A 21,138-nucleotide genomic window follows, 5' to 3' on the forward strand; every position below is an offset into this window, starting at 1 on the left:
GGTTCTAGGATGGAGCTGGTCAGGTAGAACCGTCTTTCAAGACATCGTGTATGATCTCCACGCGCGTTTATCTGCCTAGTAGATGGGTAGAGGTCACGCGGGGCTCCCTTCTCCACAGACCCCTTACCCGACAGCTCTCTAGGGCTTGGCCCTCAACTTGATCCTGGAAATTCTCGCTTCTTCTCCTGTATGAGCTATATTCAACAAGAGCCTTTTTTCCATGTGAGTCTAGATCCTGACTGCTGCTTTAGGACCTGTCCCTCCCAGACTCTCTAAGCCTCTGAAATGTCTAGATTATGAGGGTAATGACAGCTCCCCCCAGCTCTTCTCTTTCCTGTGTAAGGGCTTCCAGACACACAGAAGCCCTTAGTGGCTTGAGTGAATTGGCCTTCCTGGAACCTGCCCAGTCCCCCATCTCTCTATAATCCAGTAAGGGCTTGCTTGATTCCTCATTAAGACCCAGGAGCCGGTTAGGAGCCGGGGTCCCTGGCATCCTTCAGCAGTGTGAGCACTTACTTTTGAAGGTTGTCCGGGGTACACACATCCTCATCATAGAGACCGTTTGTGTCCAGCAGGGTGCCTGGGAACAAAGGAAGAAAATGGTGACTGAAGCAGGTCTAGCCAGCCTCAAGGGCGGCCTCCTCGAACATCAGCTGCCTGGGGTCTGTCCCCTTCCTCAGGGTTCTTGGGAAGCCCATGATAGCCCAGCCCCCTGCTTACCAATGGCCCAAGGCTTCTCCTCCCCGGGCCCCAGGCGGCAGGGGTCTTTGTAGCGAGTAAAGAGCGAGTGCTGCTGCTCCAGTTTGTCATCTGTGTGGGAGGAATGGAGAGAGCGATGCTGAGTGGTCCGAGGCACCTGCTGTCACTCGGTTCCTGTTGCTTACTCCTACTGTATGCCACTGGTTTCCTGACTCCTAAGTAAGCACCCGGGGTTTGTGGTTCTTTCGTTGGTCCCATAGTTGGCATTGTGGTTCGTTTGTCACTGCTTTTCTGTGTCCCAGGATGTGCCCCAACACTCTGATCTCTGTCCTCCAAGCCTCCTCACAGTTCATGACAAATTGTCTGTGGGTACTGGACAGTGCTGATCTGGATGCCTGGATCTTGGGCAGGAGTAGCTACCACATGGCTCAGAGAACCACGAGTCCTGACAACTCACTGGGCCAGTAAAGTCTTTCTGACGCACACCCCGACCCCCAGCTAGAAGGAAGGGTTAGGAGTCCTAGTAGGAGCCCCTCTGAAAGCCACTTGCTATTCCTCCCTGGCCATAGGCTCCTTGGGGAGCTATGGCTCCTGCTAGAGTCAGAACCATGAGGCAACCAGGCCACAGAAGGCTCAAAGCTACTCCTGCCTCAAAGGAGGCCTTTGTAAGGACAGATTTAAACCAGTTGTTTAAAACCTCATAGATTGATTTGTTCTATCCTAAAAGGTTTCACTGCTGTTTCTTTTTTTTTTTTAAAGATTACTTATTTATTTTATGTATAAGAGTATCCTGTTGCTGTCTTCAGACACACCAAAAGAGGGCATCGGATCTCACTACAGATGGTTGTGAGCCACCATGTGGTTGCTGAGAACTGAACTCAGGGTCTCTGGAAGAACAGCCAGTGTTCTTAACCTCTGAGCCATCTCTCCAGCCCCTGTTTATTTCTTGAAACAAGGACTCACGTAACCCTAGCTAGCCTAGAAATCACCTGCCTCTGCCTCCTGCATACTGAGACTTCAGGCAATGGGCCACCATACCTAGCATAGCCCAATAGTTTAAGCCAATAGCTTTTTGTATTTAAAATACATATGAGTATGTTCATGTATGAGTGACAGAGAGAGAGAGAGAGAGAGAGAGAGAGAGAGAGAGAGAGAGAGAGAGAGAGCGCACAAACATGGGAGGTCACAGAATTTTTGTGCAGGTCATCAGGTCAGTGCTTTTGCCTGCTAAATATTTTTTATCCATTTTATTTCATGTGTATGGCTGTTTGCCTGCATGTGTATCTGTGTGCCACTGTGTCTAAAGAGGCCAAAAGATGACATTGGCTCTCCTGGAACTGAAGTTACAGACAGTTGTTAGTCACCGAGTCACGATGTGAGTGATGGGTAGTGAACCTGGGTCCTCTGCAAGAGCAGCCAGTGCTCTTAGCCACTGAGCTACCACTGAGCATTTTCCTGGCCCAGTTTAAGCCAGTATTACTGGAAGAATCTCTCTTCCAATTGGGAGGGTCCTTTTTGGGGGTCTCCCTTTGTTTTCAGCCAGAGGCCCCTGCTTCTTTGGCAATGTATGTGCTGTCCCCCACGCTAGTACTTCAGTGTGGGACAGACACATCAGTCTTACTAAATTTCCCACATATAACACACGAGGACTAGAAGTTCTTCAAGCCACCTAACTGTACTCTGTGACTGTGCCTGGAGCCTACGTTCTGCCTGGAGCTTCAGATCTGAGAGGGAAAGAGTGCGGCCTCACCAGAAGAGCAGTTATCAAAGTTCAAATCTCCACAGATGACGTCAAACACCACCAGCTCCTCGGGGTTGGCTGTGCTGGTCGAGGAGGTAGATTTTCGGAAATCAGCCAGCCAGTCCTGAAGCAGGTCCAGCTGCTCACACCGGACGGCACTGTCCTCTGGAGACAGGACAGAGACCAGACTATGAAGCTTGACCAGGTCCCAGGTATTGAACCCATACCCAGAAAACTCCAGGCTGTGGCCTACCTGGTGGGGCATGCAGGTGTGTGCAGGCGATGTACCCAACGATTCTTTGGTCCTGAGGTGTGCTTCCCACCTGCACCTGGGGGAAGGTAAGGTGTCAGTACTGCTGTTAGCCAGCCATTGTTGCTGTGAGTGCAACCCCCACAGCCGTTTGCTCAAGCTGTCCCCATCCTGTGGCTGGACCCTGGCTAGTGCCCAGGTGGAGACAGGGCAGGCTCTGCTTCTAGAAGAGTCTGGCTGGTTATAGAGGCAGATACGTAAAGAAAACATCAGACTGTGGTATGACGTGGTTGTCAGCAATTTGTGCAAGGATTTATCCGGGTCGGAGGGAACTCATAAGTCATAGGCAAATTCCTCCCCAGTCCCTGTCATCTCCAGGTGACTGGAACATCCACCTACAATGACTTTCAGGTTTTTTGTTTTGAGATGGAACCTTGGTATGTAGCCCTGGCTGGCCTGGAAACTGTTACATAAATCAGGATGACCTCAAACTTAACAGCAATCCTCCTGCCTCTGGTTCTCATGTGTAAGGATCACAGGTATGTGCCATCATGCCCAAGCTAACCTTCAGTCTTTTTAATATTATCATTATCATCAGTGTGCGCCCTCCCTCCCCTCAGTTTTCAGCAGAAGCCAAAATTGGAGTTGCCTAATGTGGGTGCTGGGGTTTCTAACTCTGGTCCTTACGATGGAGCAGTCTATGCTCTCAACCATGGAGCCGTCTACTCTCAGTGACTCTCTCCTTCCTTCTCTGACCACACTCTCAACCTGACCTCCTATTGCCCCTCCAGTTAGAATTCAAAGCCACAACCCACTGGAGGAGCCTTGGACAGCCTCCTGCTAGCTTGTCTTTAAGCCCCCATCTGGCTGTATGGTTCATCGCTTCATGAATTCTATGGGACAGGGTCTTCTGCAGTCTCTCTGTCTTAGGCCAGAGTTCTAGCCTGTGTGCCCTCGTTCTGGGCCCCTGACATGGGTTGGACCTTCCTGCTTCTACAGTAGCACCTTCATGCCTCCACTTCTCCAAACCTGACCCCTTCTTTACTAGGGCAGAGTTACATTGGTTGGGCCTGGCTCAGCAAGCAGTTGACTTAGGCAGGCCATCTCTATCTAATTCTGGCTTCATAAAAATAGGAATTTTAATTGTATGTCCCAAAGACAATGCAGCTGCTCCTCCGTATGTGTAACCCAGCACAAGAATGAGCACTTGTCAGTGCTGTAGCTCAGAGGGAAGAGAACACCACCCGAGGCCTCCCTCAGGACCCCTTCTCACTAGCTGCTGGAGGCTACTCCTCACGGACTGTTGTGGGCACCTGTCCTCAAGAATCTATATCAATAATTTATATTTCTATGTGAGCACCTGCTGCCCTCCCCAGACTTCATTAATCAATTCCAATTGGATTTCCTGTGTTGAAGCCTCAGACCCAGGCACTTCCCAGGGAGGTGGACCACAGAAGCCAAGCTTCTTTCTCAGTGGCAAAGGACAGACACAACCGTGGCTCTCAGTCAGCGATCTGCTGCTGCTGAGATTGAGTGGGTCTTCTTCCTATCTGGCTCTCTCAGCTCTGCCCTCTGGATTTCTCCAACTCCACGTTCCTCCCCAGCATGCATTGCACACCAGTCTTCCTCCAGGCCCGATGGGTGAATGTCTGGATATTTGATAACAGGCTCTCTTGCTGAACTTAGGTTGTCTCTAACTCACATGTTCAGTTCTTGCCCATATACCAGCCCCATAGTGCAGCCGTCTCACACCTGCTCTGGGAATCAGTCCTGTAAAGTTATGGACAACTGATGTATCTTGCTATAAAAATACGTTTAAGAAGGCGGTACTCAAAGCAGCACATGACACGGCCCCCATGTGTTGCTGAGGCAGTAGCTTTCTCCCATTGTAGTCTTCAGCCATGGACACTTAAGCTTAGCACTTCTTCACATATTTAGTGTGTGCCATTTCATGGATGGGCACACTAAGGCTCACAGCACTCAGACGGGCACACGTTAGACCTGTTAGCCTCCGGATGCTGCTCTTTGCTGCTTGCTGGGCTGCTGGTGTCTTTGTCAAGATCAGCCACCCATTTGTCAGACTTGCCCTTAGTATCACTTGCCCTGTGCTGACAAAGGACAAAGGCATCGCTGCTGGCCCTGCAGCAGAAAAGAATCCACCTGGAATGAAGACGCCATAGCAGCAAGGCCATAGCTGCCTCTCACACATCCTGCCTCCCTCGTAACAGGTGTGTGATCTCTGTAGTATCCAGTTTATTATTTGCTGGGACTCGGAGATTCCAAACATAGTGTCCCCAGGACCTGCACAGTCATGTGTGTGCATCTCTTACAAAAACAGTCACACTGAGAGGCTCTGCCCTTTAGTTCTGACGGCACAGAACGTTGATTAAAAAGGTGCTCAGAATTAGCTGTGCTGAGCGGAGGCCAAAGAGAACCCAGCCTTTCCTTCATGGGGATGTCCAGGTTTTCAAGGGCTCTGTGAAATAAACTGGGAGAATGTGACCCAGTGAGGGCCGTGGTAGAGGAAGGGACGAACTGCTGGCTGCATCCTCCCAGAGTCCCCGGCTCCTCTCCAGATGGGCCTGACCCTCTTCTGTGGCAGAACAGTCTCACCCAGCAGGGCCCAGCTCTACTCCCAAAGGCAGCATCTGGCTGTACAAGTGCCTGAAACATACCCGAGCACAGAGTCAAGCACCTCCCACAAAGTGAGGACTGGCTTGGGCTTGGCAAGACTAAGAGCGGCAGAGCAGGGGATGTGGGGCCCCTCTGGGCGGTCCAGGAAGGGTGGAGCATGGGCTGTGGGAAATGGAAGAAACTGAAGGCAGTAAGAGGGGTCAGACTAGGAGGAGGCCTCACTGGAAGAGGTCAGCCACGTTCACAGTGGGCAAGTGCAGAGGAGTACAGGTCTAAGACTGGCAAGTGGGAAGCAGAGGCACTGGAAAGTAAAATGAAGAATCTGGGATGGTCGGGCAGGCACAAGGCGCACGCAGCCAGGGTGGCTTCTTCAGGCTTCAGTGTAGGAGAGCCAGGGTGAGGACAGCAGGGCAGATACTGAGCTTGCCTTGGGAGTAAGATGTCAAGAATCAGCCAGAAACAGAGGCTGTGGCACCACATTCCCTGGGGGGGGGCAGGGTTGATAATAAGGGACCCTGAGAAGTAAAGAGAGCTGGTCGCATGCTTATCCCAACCTTCAGCTATTCGAAAACGTGTCAGCCCCATCATAGTGTTAAAAGATGTTGCAAATCAAGTTTGATATGAAAACCATACTAGCTGTACTGGCTGGTTTTGTGTCAACTTGACACAGCTGGAGTTACCACAGAGAAAGGAGCTTCAGTTGAGGAAATGCCTCCATGAGATCCAGCTGTAAGGCATTTTCTCAATTAGTGATCAAGGGGGAAAGGCCCCTTGTGGGTGGGACCATCTCTGGGCTGGTAGTCTTGGTTCTATAAGAGAGCAGGCTGATCAGGCCAGGAGAAGCAAGCCAGTAAAGAACATCCCTCCATGACCTCTGCATCAGCTCCTGCTCCCTGACCTGCTTGAGTTCCAGTCCTGACTTCCTTTGGTGATGAACAGCAGCATGGAAGTGTAAGCCGAATAAACCCTTTCCTCCCCAACTTGCTTCTTGGTCATGATGTTTGTGCAGGAATAGAAACCCTGACTAAGACACTAGCCAAATTTAAAAAGGTTCCGAATGGCATGGATCAACATATCTGCCAATTAATTTGGAACCCACGAGGTAAAGAGAGACAAAAAGAGTAATGACAGAGCTACAGAGGAGAAGCTAGCCCAAGAAGTTAAACTGTTTGAAGGTACGGGATGGAGGAGGAAGCAGAGGAGGGGCCATGTGGATTGTTCTGCAATGCAGTAGTCTCTGGACATCGCCAGGCTCACAGCCATATGTATTGCCAAGGGTGAGAGGTCACATCTTTCCACTCTGAGCTTGATGACATATCCCCTCCCTTCCCAGAAGGCCATGGTGGGTACCAAGACAGAAACACATCTTCAAATACAACACAAATGAACCCTATGTCAGAACAGGAAGGCTGAACTGTGTATCAGACGACCCGCATCTCTGTGGCTGGTGAGCTGGGAACCCTCACTCTGGTACAGTCATGCAAGAGGCCTCGGGCAGCCCTGGGTGAGGCATCTGAGTGCGTGCCTTCGTTCTAACAGGCTCAGTAGAGCCAGTGAACACTTATCCCATCAGCCTCTGACCCAGCATTTTCCTGCACAGACTGGAGCTGAGAATGAGAGAGACCTGTCCTGAGCCATAGTCAGGGTCCCCTACCAAGCAGCCCCTCAGTCAAGTCTCCCCAGCAGAAGAGCTGCTGCCCCTGGGGCAGAGAGCCCCATCTGCATCAGACTGCCAAATGATGCTTCAGAAAGCTCTAGATTCACTTAACGGTGGCTTTTAGATAGAGAACAAAAAGTCAACACAGTATTTCAGGCTGTGTGGAAGATAATGTGTAATGACCAAATTACCATGGTCTAAAACCTCCTCCGACTGCATCCGAATTAGCAGAAATAATTACGGTTCACTTTAATTAGGGACTATGAAGTGAAGCCAGGGGCTAGTGGGCAGAGAGCCTGGCATGGCAGCTGCTGACACCCAGAAGTGGGGGGTGTCCTGGCCATTGAAGCCTCAGTGGGTGGGTGTGGTCTTTGGCCTGGAGATCTGAGAGCCCATACGCTGGCCTGCACTCTGGTCTGCTCTGGGCTCTGCCCTTTGGCTTGTCTCCTCTTCCACCACAGTTACCACCACCACCACCACCAGCACCGTGGTCACCATATTCAGGACAAGAAACTCTGAATCCTATGTGGGCCTCAACACACAGGTGGCTCCCACTCTACTTTACAGATGAGTAGAAATGACTCAGATCTGAGATACTGGCCCAGATCGCTGAGCCTGAGCCCGTGTGGTAGGGCTGGGGGCCCTGAGTTCAGTTCCATGAAAGGCTTTGTCTGGCCCCTAATTCATCCCATCAAGCAAGTGAGGATTCCCGGGGAATAAGGGTTGGCAGGAGCCATGGCCTGCTTTGTCTGGTGGCTTAGGGACAGTAGTGTGTAGCCCTCAGGCGGAGCTGAGGTTGCCTACCTTGAGAAACAGAGCTCCCTTAGAGGCCAGGGCATCGAAGCTGCACCCATTGGGGTAACAGTGATAGGCCACGTCCATGACAGGGTAGCGGCTGGCGAAGAAGAGACCGCTGTTGAGACATTTGAAATTGCAGCAACCATGACAACCGTAGACCCCAACATCATACAGGATGTACTCGAAGTAGCCATGTAGCTGTTCTTTCAACTTAGCAGCCGCTCGCTTGTCAAACACCTCCTGCAGGCACAGGAAGTCTAGATTGGCCGGGAAGAAGGCTGAGACCTCATGGTCAAAGGCTTCATCAGGGTGGCGCCTCCTGCGGGCTGCTGCCTTCTTCACCACAGAGGTCTTATACAGCAGCTTGCTGTTAGCCCCTGGCTCTCCGCTGCCACCACTGTCTTGCCCAGCCCGTGCCTTCACCAAGGACTCCCTGGAGGCTGAGGGGCTGCCCAGGCTCCCAGAATCCCCATCTCGCTGATTGTGGTTGGGCGTCTGGCCCTTTGGGGTCCCACCAGCCCCATTCTTGGCTTGGCTCCCGGTAGCAGGGTCATCAGCTTCCTGTGGCCGACCTCCTTCCTCGCCACCAATTCGCACAATGCAGCTGTCCTCAAGGCTTCCATCAGCCTGTTCCCCAGAGGCTGGGCCGTTGGCAGCCTCGTCGCTGGGGTGACGCCCACCATCCCCCTTGTATTCCACAGAGGCTGTCCTCTTAATGCTCCCAGGAACAGCTCTGGATCCATCACCGCCCTGTGGCGACACCAGGCTGCTGAAGCTGGCTGCACTGATGGAGGTGTTGGTGGGAGAATCGATGTAGATCTTGATCTGAGGCCTGGCGGCCCCATTGCGGATTCTTTGCCCAATCTCTTTGGCTCGAGCTTGAGTGTTGAACACATTATTGAGCCTCGCGAGTGAGTCGGGGAGGAGGCAGACATTGGCCGTGGCAAAGCAAAAGCTTTTGCCTGCCCCCGTGCCCTTCCATTCACTAAGCAGAGCTGCCCCACCAGCTGGGCTCTTGTCTTCTAGCCGGGAATAGGAGTAGGGCCGGCGGGCAGACTGCAGTGGAGACCAGAAGATGAACCCGAGAAAGGCAAAGGGCAGTGCAGCCACAAGCAGAGCCAGGTAGACTGGTGTGAAGAGGACCGTGCAGAACAGCTGCAGGCAGCAGGGGTCATCCGCCCTCTGGCGCTTCTCATAGGTGGTGGGTATGAAGGAGGCCAACAGCCGGTCCACCAGCCAGTAACATGGGAAGATGAGGGCCCAGGACACGGCGTGGAGGGCGGACAGACAGCTATTAGGAAAGGGGGTCGTGTACAAAACCATTGCAGCTCACTGGGCGCCGCAGCCGGCCCTACTACATGGTGTCCGTGGCAGCCGCAGCACTGTCCCAGGCAGGGGGTAGGTGGAGGATGGAGGACAGGTCACCTCCTGGTGAGATGCGACTCTGGATGATCAATGGCGAGTGTCCCACAGACAGTCATGGTTCGCTTCAAGGGGCCATGCTGGGACACCGGAGCCTGCTGAAAACCTGTAGGAGAGAGAGTGAAGGAGTCCTTTACTGAATTAGGCTGGGAATCAGTTCCACATGGAGTGTATTGGGGCCAGAAGAATGCCCCCAGCACACTCCATTTGCCTATATATTTTTGTTTTCTTGGAATAAACAGCTTAATATATGACTGTCCCTAACTGGCTGTCTTGGTTCTGTAACTTAAAAAAATGGCCCATTTTTCAGAAGGGCATAGCCTTACAGGCGCAAAGGGGTGCGTTAGGATCTGAGGGTATGCCTGGACTGACACTGGCTAAAAGCAAGTGGAAACCCTTTGGGAGCCAGGGATGTGTTCAAAGTGGGCAGGTGCCAGGCGTGGTGGCGCACGCCTTTAATCCCAGCACTTGGAAGGCAGAGGCAGGCGGATTTCTGAGTTCAAGGCCAGCATGGTCTACAAAGTGAGTTCCAGGACAGCCAGGGCTACACAGAGAAACCCTGTCTCGAAAAACCAAAACCAAACCAAAACAACAACAACAAAAAAAACAAAGTGGGCAGGCAGTGACCTTAGTTAGAGGAGCTGCAAACATGATTGTTCACCTTTTATCTAGTGCCAACTAGACCAGGAAAGACAAAGGGGGGCAAGAGTTAGAGGGCAGAGGGCACTGTGGCAGGCTGGGCAGAACAACAAGGAAGCCTCATCCACGTGCAGCCTGCTCTGGCCATGGTGTGGCTTCCTGAGCAACAGACAAAGCTCTGTGCTGTAGCCCACAGTGCCCTGGGAGAACCCCAGTGGGGACCCAGGTACAGACTATTTGACCTGCTGAACAGTTTATCCAGTTATAGGGACGCTGGTAGTCCCCTAGACACTTGGAGAAGGTTCTTGGGGTTGTGTGGGCCAAAGTGGGTTTGTTTTGTTTGTTTGTTTGCTTTTCGAGACAGGGTTTCTCTGTATAGCCCTGGCTGTCCTGGAACTCACTTTGTAGACCAGGCTGGCCTTGAACTCAGAAATCCGCCTGCCTCTGCCTCCCAAGTGCTGGGATTAAAGGCGTGCGCCACCACACCTGGCTTGGGCCAAAGTTTTATGAACTCTCCGGCTTGTGGTCCAAGATGCCCCTTTAGGCAAAGCCAACAGACACCTAAATACATTCATCCTTGGTCCCTGCTCCAGGCTGTACTGAGTCACAGTAGTTTTGAGAGCAGCTCTGGCCACACCTACAATAGGCTGACAGGTATATTGACTGTGTCTTGTGTTTATCCGGCCTCCAAGGACCCACGATGCTCTTGAGGTGAACCTCCTGGATGCTTGATCTGCATTTTGGTTCTGAGGCCAGCCAGGTGAGTTCATTACGTTCCACACCACTTCTGCCCCGGACACCTCAGCAGGTCTGGACCCAGACTCCTCTCATCCTGCATCCTGGTCCTGCATTCTCTCCTCCCTCTGTCACTGGAGCTAGAAACCTAGATATCCTTTATACTCATGTCTCATCTGTCCCTGGAAAACATCTCAGGATGAGCTGAGGACACTGTCACAATTCATCAACCCTCTCCACACAGGGACTGGGGGGCCACCTACCTCCTCAGCTGGCCTGCCGTCTCTGCAGCCTGTCAGTCACCTGGCTATGTTCTCCTCCTACTCACTCTGACAGTGGTACAAGGACCTCACTCTGAGAATCCCCCACAGCCTTGCTTCTTCCTCAGCATCTCCACAGTTCAGCTTAGACATACATGAGCTTTCTAGGGAAGACTTCATCACCTCCTTGCCCGGGTGGCTCAGGCAGGTTCACAGTGGGCGCTTGTGCCACAGAACAGTGCCCTGCCGCTGTGTCTCACATGCTTTGGGATGTGCCTACTACCCAGCAGATGAGGGGCTCCGAGAGGGAAGGGGCTACACAAGGGTCCCAGGGCGAGGCAAAAGTGGCAGGTGCCTCGGAGATAAGATAAATGAACAGAGGTCTAGCATGATGCTGGCGCCAGAAAGGAGGCAGCCATTTCCCTCTCCTCCTACCAGGACTCCTGTGACACAGGGATTTCTACACAGTTGCCAGTGGCCCAAGAGCCTGCACCAATATTCTGCACCCCTGTTATCCCCTCTGTACCCTTCAGGACTCAGCTGAGTGTTCTCTTCAGGGGACCTGTCCAAGGCATTATGTGACCACAGCCCTTCCCCACACCAGGCCATCACTTGGCCTCGAGCTAGAGCTGTCTCTAGGATTCCCTCCTGAATAAGATCCTCGAAGACTGAGTCTGTCTGAGGCTAAGCCCTGGTTGTTGGCTGCTCTGACTGGGAATAGAAGTAACACATGCAGAAACAACCCAGTTAAGGAGTGAACAGACCGATGTGAGCGCCCACTCATGAGAAGTCAGTCTGCCTGTAGTGAGGTTCAGGTTTGACCTGTGGGCAGTAACGTGGGCCACACAGATGACATATGGACAAAGGATCAGAGAGGAGGTCTGTTAGCACCTCCAAGAGCCTCTGCAGTGTTCACGAGGTCGCTAAAGCACCCCTGTGAGTCAGGCTCTGTTTCATCAAAGCTTCCTGAGAAAAATGACCCATTCTGTCCCACTGTGTGGCTCAACCCTAATACTGGGTTGGGATCAGCTATCTCCTGAGACAGGGCTTTAGGGGACAAGGTGAGAGAATCCATTTTAAGCTGCCCCTTGCTCCCTCCACTCCTGTTTCAAGCCCAGAAACCCTTAGGTAAAAATCCTCTAGTCTGTAGTGATAGACTGATTTCTGCCAGTCTCGGCTGGGCACAGACATGTTTTTGATCTCCATTTGCAAGGTTGGTGAAGGGGAGGACCTGGGGTGGTAGTTCCAGGAGCTCATGGGAGTAGAAATACCACAGTGATTCTCTAAAATGAGACAGCCTTGAATCCCTTGGTCCTCCATGCTGCACCCCAGATCCAGCTACCCTGGGCCTCTTCTGCAGTGCCCTGAAGGGAGGAGGACCCTTCTGGGTGCTGCCACCTGTTCTGCCCTGCACTGGTTCCGCTGTCTACACCCGGAAGCTGTGCTACAACAGACACAGAAGGGCCTGCCATGGACGAGGCGGTTTCTAAAGCTCTAGATAATTATTCTGTCTCAGGGAAATGAAAGGAGGGTAAACAAACAGCACACATTAATTAGACTGATCTACACTTTCCTCATGAAAGAGGAGCGCTGCCGTTAAACACGAGAGGCTGGCAACTTCCCAGGGGTTTCGAGTGTTCAAAGGAGTGGCTGTAGAAGGACGTGGCTGTCCCAGGCTGGCACAGTCCAGGCAGGTGCTCAGCCACACCCTGCTTATCTCCCTTTTTTCTGTGTGTACTGTCTAGGTGGGATCAGGCATGTGTCTGTGACAGGCCAGGTTCTGACTTTGGACACAGGGCCCCATTCTCCCCATCAGTCCCTCTTCTCTAGTCCATGTCCTTGATCTGGTAGCTCTGTAAGGAGGCCTGTCATGGACATCCTTGAGGGGGCAGCAGGTTCCTCCAAGGTCATGTATGCTGAGCTTCTGCACCTCAAACTCTTAGATTAGGTGGATCATTCAGGGTTTAGGCTAAGAAGGGCAGTCACCCTTCGGTTGGTCCCCTTTGGGAATCCTAATAGATTGTTTCCAGGGTTACTAGAAGCCACTTCTCTTTCCCTCCTTACCATCATGGTTCATATAGCTGAGCTGAATACTCTCAGGCCTTCAGCCCTCAGGGCTTCTAGCAGGGATCCCCAACCACTTCATTACGAGCTGTGGGGTTATGACTGGGAGGTAGGACCCCTGGGAGCCAGCTTCTCTGGCCTAGATGTAGAGACCAGGCTTCCTCCTTTCCCCCCCGAGTTTCTTAGTCTTGCACACAACCCAGGAGTCAGAGTAACCTAAGTCACACCATGGCACTGACCTTAATTAAATGAGGTAGCAGTGCCTACCTCTAGGGCTACCACGAGGACTAGAGGGACCTGGCTGATGGCCTGGCAATTCCTGCTTCCTTCCCTCCATTTCCTGAGGCCACCCAGTGTGTCTCACCTTCTCTCCCCAGTTTGTGTCTTCTACACTGTTAAGGGGATGACCTGAGCCCACCCACAGGACTTGCAGGGACCCTGACTGAATCAGAGTGCCTTGGGGTCTTCACAGGTGCCACTCCCACTGTTTGGGCCAAAGCCAAAGTCTTCACTAACTTGTCCTCTCTTTGGCAGTGAAGACAGAGGGGGCAGAGAGCTCTGTGGGTCACAGACAGATGCAAGAGGAGAAAGAACTTGGTCTAGGAATGGCTGAGAGCCCAGAAAACCCTCAGTCCACGCAGGAGAGGGAAGGGAGGGCAGATCCTCTGCAGGATCTAAAGACCATAGTCCCAAGCATTTCTGGGTAGCCCGGGGCATCAAAGGCAAGTAAGTTCAGATGAATTTACTCCTATCAGCACTGAAGACACTTGATTCCTAGTTAGCAACCTGTGTGACTAGAGCATGTTCCGGAAGGGCACCATGGCTGCTCAGATGCTGGAGTTAAACCAGGGTCTACCCAAAATAGTCCCATGTGGGCCCAGAAGCTGATCTCCCCTCACCAGCGAAGGGAATCCTAAGAAAGAGCCCTGCCCGGGCACACTGTGGGAGGCAGGAATGTTCCCAGTGAGTATCAGATAGCCAGGCCACACAACTGCCATCTGCGCAGAGTGGACTTGGTTGGCACGCTGATGCACAGAACACACCTTATACTGGAGCTTCAAGGGGCCCGTGTGGATGCTGACTGTTAATCTGCATTTCTCTTGCAGTGGGAAGGTACAAAAGCCAGGTCAGTTCTGGGCAAAGCAAGTCCTGACCCTGTGTGGAAGCGATGTCGTCTCTTGGGGCGTTTTTGAACTTTGGAGGGCTGAAACTGCTCCATTTGGCATTTCCTGGGGTTTGTTCCTCTTTTACTACTGTGTCTTCTGACCTCAGGCCTGCTGAGCCCTCTCTTTCTCACTATAAGCTTAGGGTCTTGGAGCAAAACATCCTACAAGTCTTTGAGTCTAAACAGGAGCTGGACCAAGGCCCAGGTTCGCTCCAATCCAATTACCCGAATGTGCCTGCATTCACCAGCGGCTGTGAGATCAGGCCAGCCCATTCTGCCTAGATGCTGCCATGGAGAAGTTGGCATGGCAACGTGAGCTCTGAGCTGCTGAAACTTGGAGTCAGCTCATTGCTAGGAGGACAGAAAGACTGATGAGAGACAGATGCTTTTCTGAGTTGGGGGAGGGGCTGGAAATGCTATAACCCAAATAGAACTGATGTTTGGGGTCTAGCATAAGCGCACAGGCTGCAGCAGTGACTCCCTCGGATGCAGGTAATGCCTGTTCACACTTCTTAATCTAAAGCACCAGCTCTGCCTCCATCCTCCTGCCTTCACCTCTCTGGCAGGGGCAGACACACCGCCCTGCCCCTTATATACTCCAAGGGGATATAATAGCAAGCCACACCAAGAGGCACCATAGTCCCCTGACATCCCTGACAATTCCAAGTGTTCTCTGGAACTCCTAACAGACCCCTTAGGAAATAAGTCTACATTTTCTCTGAGATGGATGACCACACTGAAAGCCTGTGGCTTCTAGAGCCTTCTCTGAGAATGAATCCAGCCCAGAGGAAAACAGGCCTTAAGGCTAGAATGGAGAGGCCAAGTCTTCATAACACACTTGAGCTTTAATCTCTCCGCCTGAAGCCACACAGCCTGCAGACTTTCTAATTAGTGAGTCAGCAAATCCCCCTGACTTTCCTCTGGTCGAGTCGACTGTTTCTGTCACTCACCACTAAAGATGCTTTGTTTTATCTATGTACACCAGGTTTGTGACCTTCCTAAAGCTGAGTTTTTCTCAGATGTGCATAACTCCTCTGCTGCCCCTAGCTGTGTAATGGGGCAGAGTAGAGCTGTCCTCTTGAGTCAAGGGGCCCTGCAGGTCTGCGTGCCTCAAGGCATCTCTTGCAGCCAGCTAGCACTCTGAGCAGACAGAGCTTGCGGTCACAAGCTCTGAAACTATGGTGGATGTCAGACAAGGTGACTGAGGGGTGCCCTGGGTCTTAGTTTCCTTTTGTATTATATGTGGATGAAAATTCCTTGGGCTAGTTCAGCAGTTCTCCAACCTCTCTAATGTGACTCTCTAATACAGTCCCTCATATTGTGGCAACCCCTAGCCATAACTTATTTTCATTGCTACTTCATAACTCTAATTTTGCTGTTATGAGTCCTAATGTAATCTTGATAGGTAGGATGTCTGCTATGTGACCCCCGTGAAAGCGACATTTGACACGCCCCCCCATACCCCCAACACCAAGGGATCTTGACTTGAGAACCACTGGGCTCTTTGGCGATGGCAAGCACTTCCAGCACTTAGTGCAGAGCCTGCCTTGCTTCTGTGCTATCACTAGCGCTACCAAAGCTGTGTTTCCCTCGCCTTAGAGAGCTGCGCTGCAGTGCCTGCTTAGCATCTTTAAAGCTCCGAGTTTAGTTCTGAGCACAAAACAAAACAAGAAGAAAGGCTCAAGATACACCCAGAAGCTTCAAAGTTATCTCATGGTGAGGGTTGGCCTTACAGAAGGATACCTGCTCTCTTAAATGACACTGTGGGAGATGGGCAGGCTTGCCTCCTGTCAGGACTGTACTAGAGCTGTCTGTTCTGAGCTGCTTGTATAAGCCAGAGCCATTGGCTTCTGTAGAAGCCAAGTGCAGGCCAAGGGTCCATAAATTTTTAAAAAAGAAACTTTCCATGGCAGCTGTTAATTCACGATGTGGCTTCTGAGCACAGGAGTGGGATGGGAGTGGCTCTGAGGTGTTCTTTCCACCAGCCAGCCTGGACATTTCCATGGCAGGATTCAGAGAGGCCGGATGATGCCAACTAGTGTGTGCTTGGAAAGCAAATCTCAGGCTAGCTCTGTGGAGGGTGCAGGGTGCTCAGCCAGCCTGGCCACTCAGTCTTCACTGCTTCCCATTCCCGATTTTTCCACTGATGACTACAGAGGACACTGCTGGGGAAGCTGGGATGTAGCTGGATCCTAGGTCCTTGCCTGAGCCTCCACTCATCCCCAAGGATCCTGAGATAAAGGGTAAGAACCTTCCTACACCAGACCCATTGCAGAAAGTTGACTGAAGCAGAAGCCATGGGACTTGTACCAGTCCTGTACCCTTGTGAGGCTGAGACCAGGATAGCAGAGGAAACTTGGGATGAAGGCTTCCTCTGTGATGAGGATGGGCTCTGAGACCACCCAGCTCACAGGCCTTCCCCCACTAGGCCTCAATGGGCAGAACTGGAGCAGACCTGATTCAGGGGTAAATAGCTGAGCATGTAGCTAGGCCTGAGCCTATGTCCTCTAGAGTTCTGAGCTGCTGCATGCTGGAGCATGGGTCTGAATCCAGACTTAAGAACAATCCCAGTAGGGGCTTTTGGAACTCCCTAGCAGGCCATGGTATTGTCTTCCGTGAGATCTGGGGAACCCAGTGTGTGAGAGGAGCTTCCTAACTGAGCAACTGCCAAGGACATACCAGCATGCCCTACCTATACCAGGAGTCTCTCTTCAGGCACAGTGACAAGAGTAGCCCCAAATCTCTCAGACCCTGTCGCTGAGGCCTCTCTCTCAACAGAGTTCCTGATCTCTGACACAAAGGCTGTCACCAATGGTTTGACAGCCAAACAAGCCAAAGACTATTCTTTGCCTCTGAAGAAACAGCAACATGTTTTCTGGAGGAGGAGGAGACTTGCTGACATCCTCCTGAAGGATCATTCCATATCCAGCCCAGATTTTTCTGTGCCAAAAAACATTTAACAAACTGTGTCCCAGAGAAGGTATGCAGCGATTAACCAGCAAGCAAATTAAATCAGTTACACAGCACACAGCAATCTTCCTACAGCCCTGGGCAGCTGAGCCTGGGTGTCACTCTCTGCTGAGGGTCAAAGGACTTTTGTCTCGGGCCCTTTCAAAGACTTCTGACCGCTGGCCACTGTTATACGAAGAGACTCCTTCTGCATATACCAGTATAGAAGCCCTTGACTCCAAGAGAACCGACCATATTCCCTCCCCTTAAGAGAGGATGCACAGGGACGGGCCGCACACCTTTAATCCCAGTACTTGGGAAGCAGAGGCAGGCAGATTTTGAGTTCGAGGCCAGCCTGGTCTACAAAGTGAGTTCCAGGACAGCCAGGGCTATACATTTTTCACTGAAAAATGAAAAAAAAATAAGAGAGAGAAGAGAGAGGATGCACAGAATAACCAAGAGCTACTTGCATAGGGCCCATGTGCGAAGCTGCTCAGTGTCCCAGTCTATTCACCTGCACGGGAGGTGAGGGCTGTTGGAGTCTTGTAAGACTGCAAGCCGGTCATCTGCCCACATCAAACAGAGAGGAGCTCATGGGCTCTGTGGTTCTTCTGTGCTCATCCACTGCCACTTTTCCCATCCTCAACATCAAGAGTCCCAAGGGGCTCTGGGTTCCAACTATGTCAGCTGGTCAACTGGTCAACCCACGCTGGCAGGGACTCTGTCTATACCTGCTTTTGAGCCAGGTACTTCATTTTTTGTTTGTCTATTGTTTTATATATACATGTTTGTGTGTGTGAATGTATATGTGTATGTGGTGTGTGTGTGTGTGTGTGTGTGCACGCGCAAGCGCTTTCTCACCTGTGTGGGTGTGCTTGCCCATCACTGTAGGTATGGAGGCCAGAGATTGATATTATTTCTTCCTTAGTCATTTTTTATTTTTTGAGATAAAGTCATGGAACCTGGAGTTCGCAGTTCTGGCCAGGCTGGCAGGCTGGTGAGCCCTCAGCCCTGCTTGTCTCTGTCTCCCAGCACTGGAGTTACAGATGTGTGCTGCCACACCTGGTTTTACATGGTATACTAGCTAGTTTTATGTCAACTTGACACAAGCTAGAAGCATCTGAGAAGAGGGAACCCTAACTGAGAAAATGCTTCCATAAGATCCGGCCATAGGGGGCTGGAGAGATGACTTAGCGGTTAAGAGCAGTGACTGCTCTTCCAGAGGTCCTGAGTTCAATTCCCAGCAACCACATGGAGGCTCACAACCATCTGTAATGGAATCCAGTGCCCTCTTCTGGTGTGTCTGAAGACAGCTACAGTGCACTCATATGCATAAAATAAGTAAATAAATATTTTTCTTTCTTTTTTTTTTTTAAAGATCAGGTCATAGGCAAGACTGCAGAGCATTTTCTTTTTTCTTTTTTTTTTTAAAGATTTATTTATTTTTATTATATATAAGTACACTGCAGCTGTCTTCAGACACTCCAGAAGAGGGTGCCAGATCTCGTTACGGATGGTTGTGAGCCACCATGTGGTTGCTGGGATTTGAACCTCAGACCTTCGGAAGAGCAGTCGGGTGCTCTTACCCACTGAGCTATCTCACCAGCCCCGCATTTTCTTAATTGATGCAATTAATGGGGAAAGAGCCCAGCCCATCATGAGTTGTGACACCCCTGAATTGATGGTTCTGGATTCTGTAAGAAAGCAGGCTGAGCAAGCCATGAGGAGCAAGCGAGTAAGCAACACTCCATTGCTTCTGCATCAGTTCATGCCGTAAATGTCCCATGTAGGGCCCCCACCAGACAGCCCTGGTTGGGTTCTTGCCTTGGCCTCCCTCGGTGGACTGTGACTCAGGAAATGCAGGCCTAATAAATCCTCCCCTCCCCAAGTTGCTTCTGGTCATGGTGTCCACCACAGCGACAGCCACACTAATACTAACTCCAAGTTTAGGTCTCAGACTAGCACAGCGGTCATTTAAAACACTGAGCCAGTACCCTAGTCCTGCTTGTTTTGTGAGACTGAGGCTTTTGGTTTTGCTTTGGTTTTTTTTGAGGCAGGGTTTCACTGTAGCCCTGGCTATCCTGGAACTCATTTTGTAGACCAGGTTGGCCTCAAATTCACAGAGATCTGCCTACCTCTGCCTTCTTAGTGCTGAGATTAAAGGCATGCACCACCATTGCCCTGTCTGTGACTATGATTTGATGTTCTAAAATATTATTATGTAGCCCAGGCTGGCCTCCAGCTCACAATACTTTTGCCTCTTGCTGAGTATTTCTGATAGAGCGTGCAGGAGTCTTGGCTCTGGCTGCAGCAGTTCTATGTACATAGATTGCTAGTGTGGATGAAATACACTTCTACACAGCAGTGACTTCTGAAAGGATTGGGTGTGCTTTACTTTGGTAAAAGTCTGGGCAAACTTTTCCCTTTGTCCAGACATCTCTCCAAGGTTGCACTTCCTAGTCCCCTTGTGAGACAGATCACTTGACAGCAGGTGTCAGAACTTCCATAGAGTTCTGTCCTTTTGCCACATGGACCTGTAGTGTTTGAGATTATAGCTACTCCATCAGCCAGGGCCCCAGATTACCACTATGTAACTGGACTCATAAAGCATCTTTGATTTCTAGATAGGGTTTCCTACATCCTGGTCTGGCTTTGACCTTACTATGTGGCCAAGGATGACCTTGAACTTTTGATCTTCCTACTTGAACCTCTTAGATATTGGGATTTCAGGCGTGTGCCACCACAGTCGGTTTCTATAATTGTAGGAATTGAACACAGGCCTTCACGCCTGTCAGACCAGCACTCTACCTTCGAGCTATATCTACAGCCCCAGACAGCTTCTGATGATAACCACAGCACTGGCCATCCCATTTTGATCAGCAGAGGAAGGCAAGGTTTTCTGTATAATCGGTCTCCCTGCTTGACTCCAGAACGAAGCCTTAATGAGTGACAGGCTTTGGTTTCTAGGACTACATCCAGATCTACCTCTGGACTCCACTTTCTACATCCCCCTTTCAGTGATGATAGCAATGTCTCTCTGCTCAGACGCCAGGCTAGGAGGAGGCCCACTGCTCACTCATCCCTTCACTGTCCACTCCTGCTTTGTGCCCAGATCCTCTGGGACCATGAGGCACTGGGACTCTTGAGCCTTAAGCTTTTCATTTTTAATGGAGAATTTCTGCTCAGGGAGAAACAGTTTGACATCAGTAGACAAGAAATTCATAGACACAGAGAAGAAAATCCATGTGAATGGATAGAAACCTCTATAAGAGGTTGATCTGGGGCCAGCAGGGCCTACAGAAGATAGGCAGGAAGCAGCCGGATCAGGTCCTCACCGGTGGACCCATGTTGAGACAGCCAAGAGCCTATGCTTCATGCTTGGGGCCAGAGCCAAGAGGTTGGGTGTGGCCAGATACTATGGGGTAGTAGTGTTGGACAGCAGACAGGGTCAAGGCAGAGAAGTTAAACAAGGAACTTGGGAAGCAGAGTCAGATATGATTTCTGCAGGTGTTTGGGGAGAAATGCTGGTGACCATGCATGTATGGAAGGTGCAGGTGTCCTCCAGAGGGTGTGGGGATGGAAGGGTGCTGGGTATTGACTGGGCAGGGCAAACAGTGAGCAAGGGAGAGGCAGGTAGAGCAGAGAGATCGAGAACTGAGTATGGACACAAGAGAGATGGAGCCACACAAGAGCCACTCCTGCCTCCCAAGGCCACCCCCTTAGTGACCACAGTGACTGCTTACAGGCAAGAAGGACACAGACACAGGGAAGATCGGCTCTGGACTGTGGGCAGGAGAGCGTGCTTCTGTACCCACTGAGTCCCCCTGAGTGGTTTGTTTGCCTTGTTTTTACTTTTTATTTTATGTGTGTGAGTGTCCTGCCTACATGTATGTCCGTATGCAGTATATATGTCTGATGCCTTGGAGGCCAGAAGAGGCGTTGGCTCTCTGGAAATGAAGTTACAGATCGTTGTGAGCTGCCGTGCGGGGTGCTGGGAAGTGAACCCAGATCCTTTGGCAGAGGAACCAATGCTCCTAACTGCCGAGGCAGCTCCCTGAGCCCTGGTTTGTTTAGTTTAAAGATAGTACACCCACATGTAGCTTAGGCTAACCTACACAACCATTC

The 21,138-nt window shown here is 51.2% G+C and overlaps 1 protein-coding gene across 3 annotated transcripts in view; it reads right to left on the reverse strand.

Moving 5' to 3' along the window:
• The window catches only part of Smpd3 (sphingomyelin phosphodiesterase 3), an 85,912-nt gene that overhangs the window by 4,310 nt on the left and 60,464 nt on the right, over positions 1–21,138 (reverse strand). For all 3 annotated transcript variants that reach the window (XM_029480347.1, XM_021170783.2, XM_021170782.2), the window contains exons 2-6: positions 7,786–9,307; positions 2,694–2,769; positions 2,450–2,605; positions 721–810; positions 517–580 (exon numbers count right to left, since the gene is read on the reverse strand). In XM_029480347.1, the coding sequence (XP_029336207.1) occupies positions 517–580; positions 721–810; positions 2,450–2,605; positions 2,694–2,769; positions 7,786–9,102 (1,703 nt within the window). In that variant the 5' untranslated portion in view covers positions 9,103–9,307. The remainder of the gene's footprint in view (positions 1–516; positions 581–720; positions 811–2,449; positions 2,606–2,693; positions 2,770–7,785; positions 9,308–21,138) is intronic.

Source organism: Mus caroli, chromosome 8 (assembly GCF_900094665.2).
Source record: "Mus caroli chromosome 8, CAROLI_EIJ_v1.1, whole genome shotgun sequence".
Taxonomy (NCBI): domain Eukaryota; kingdom Metazoa; phylum Chordata; class Mammalia; order Rodentia; family Muridae; genus Mus; species Mus caroli.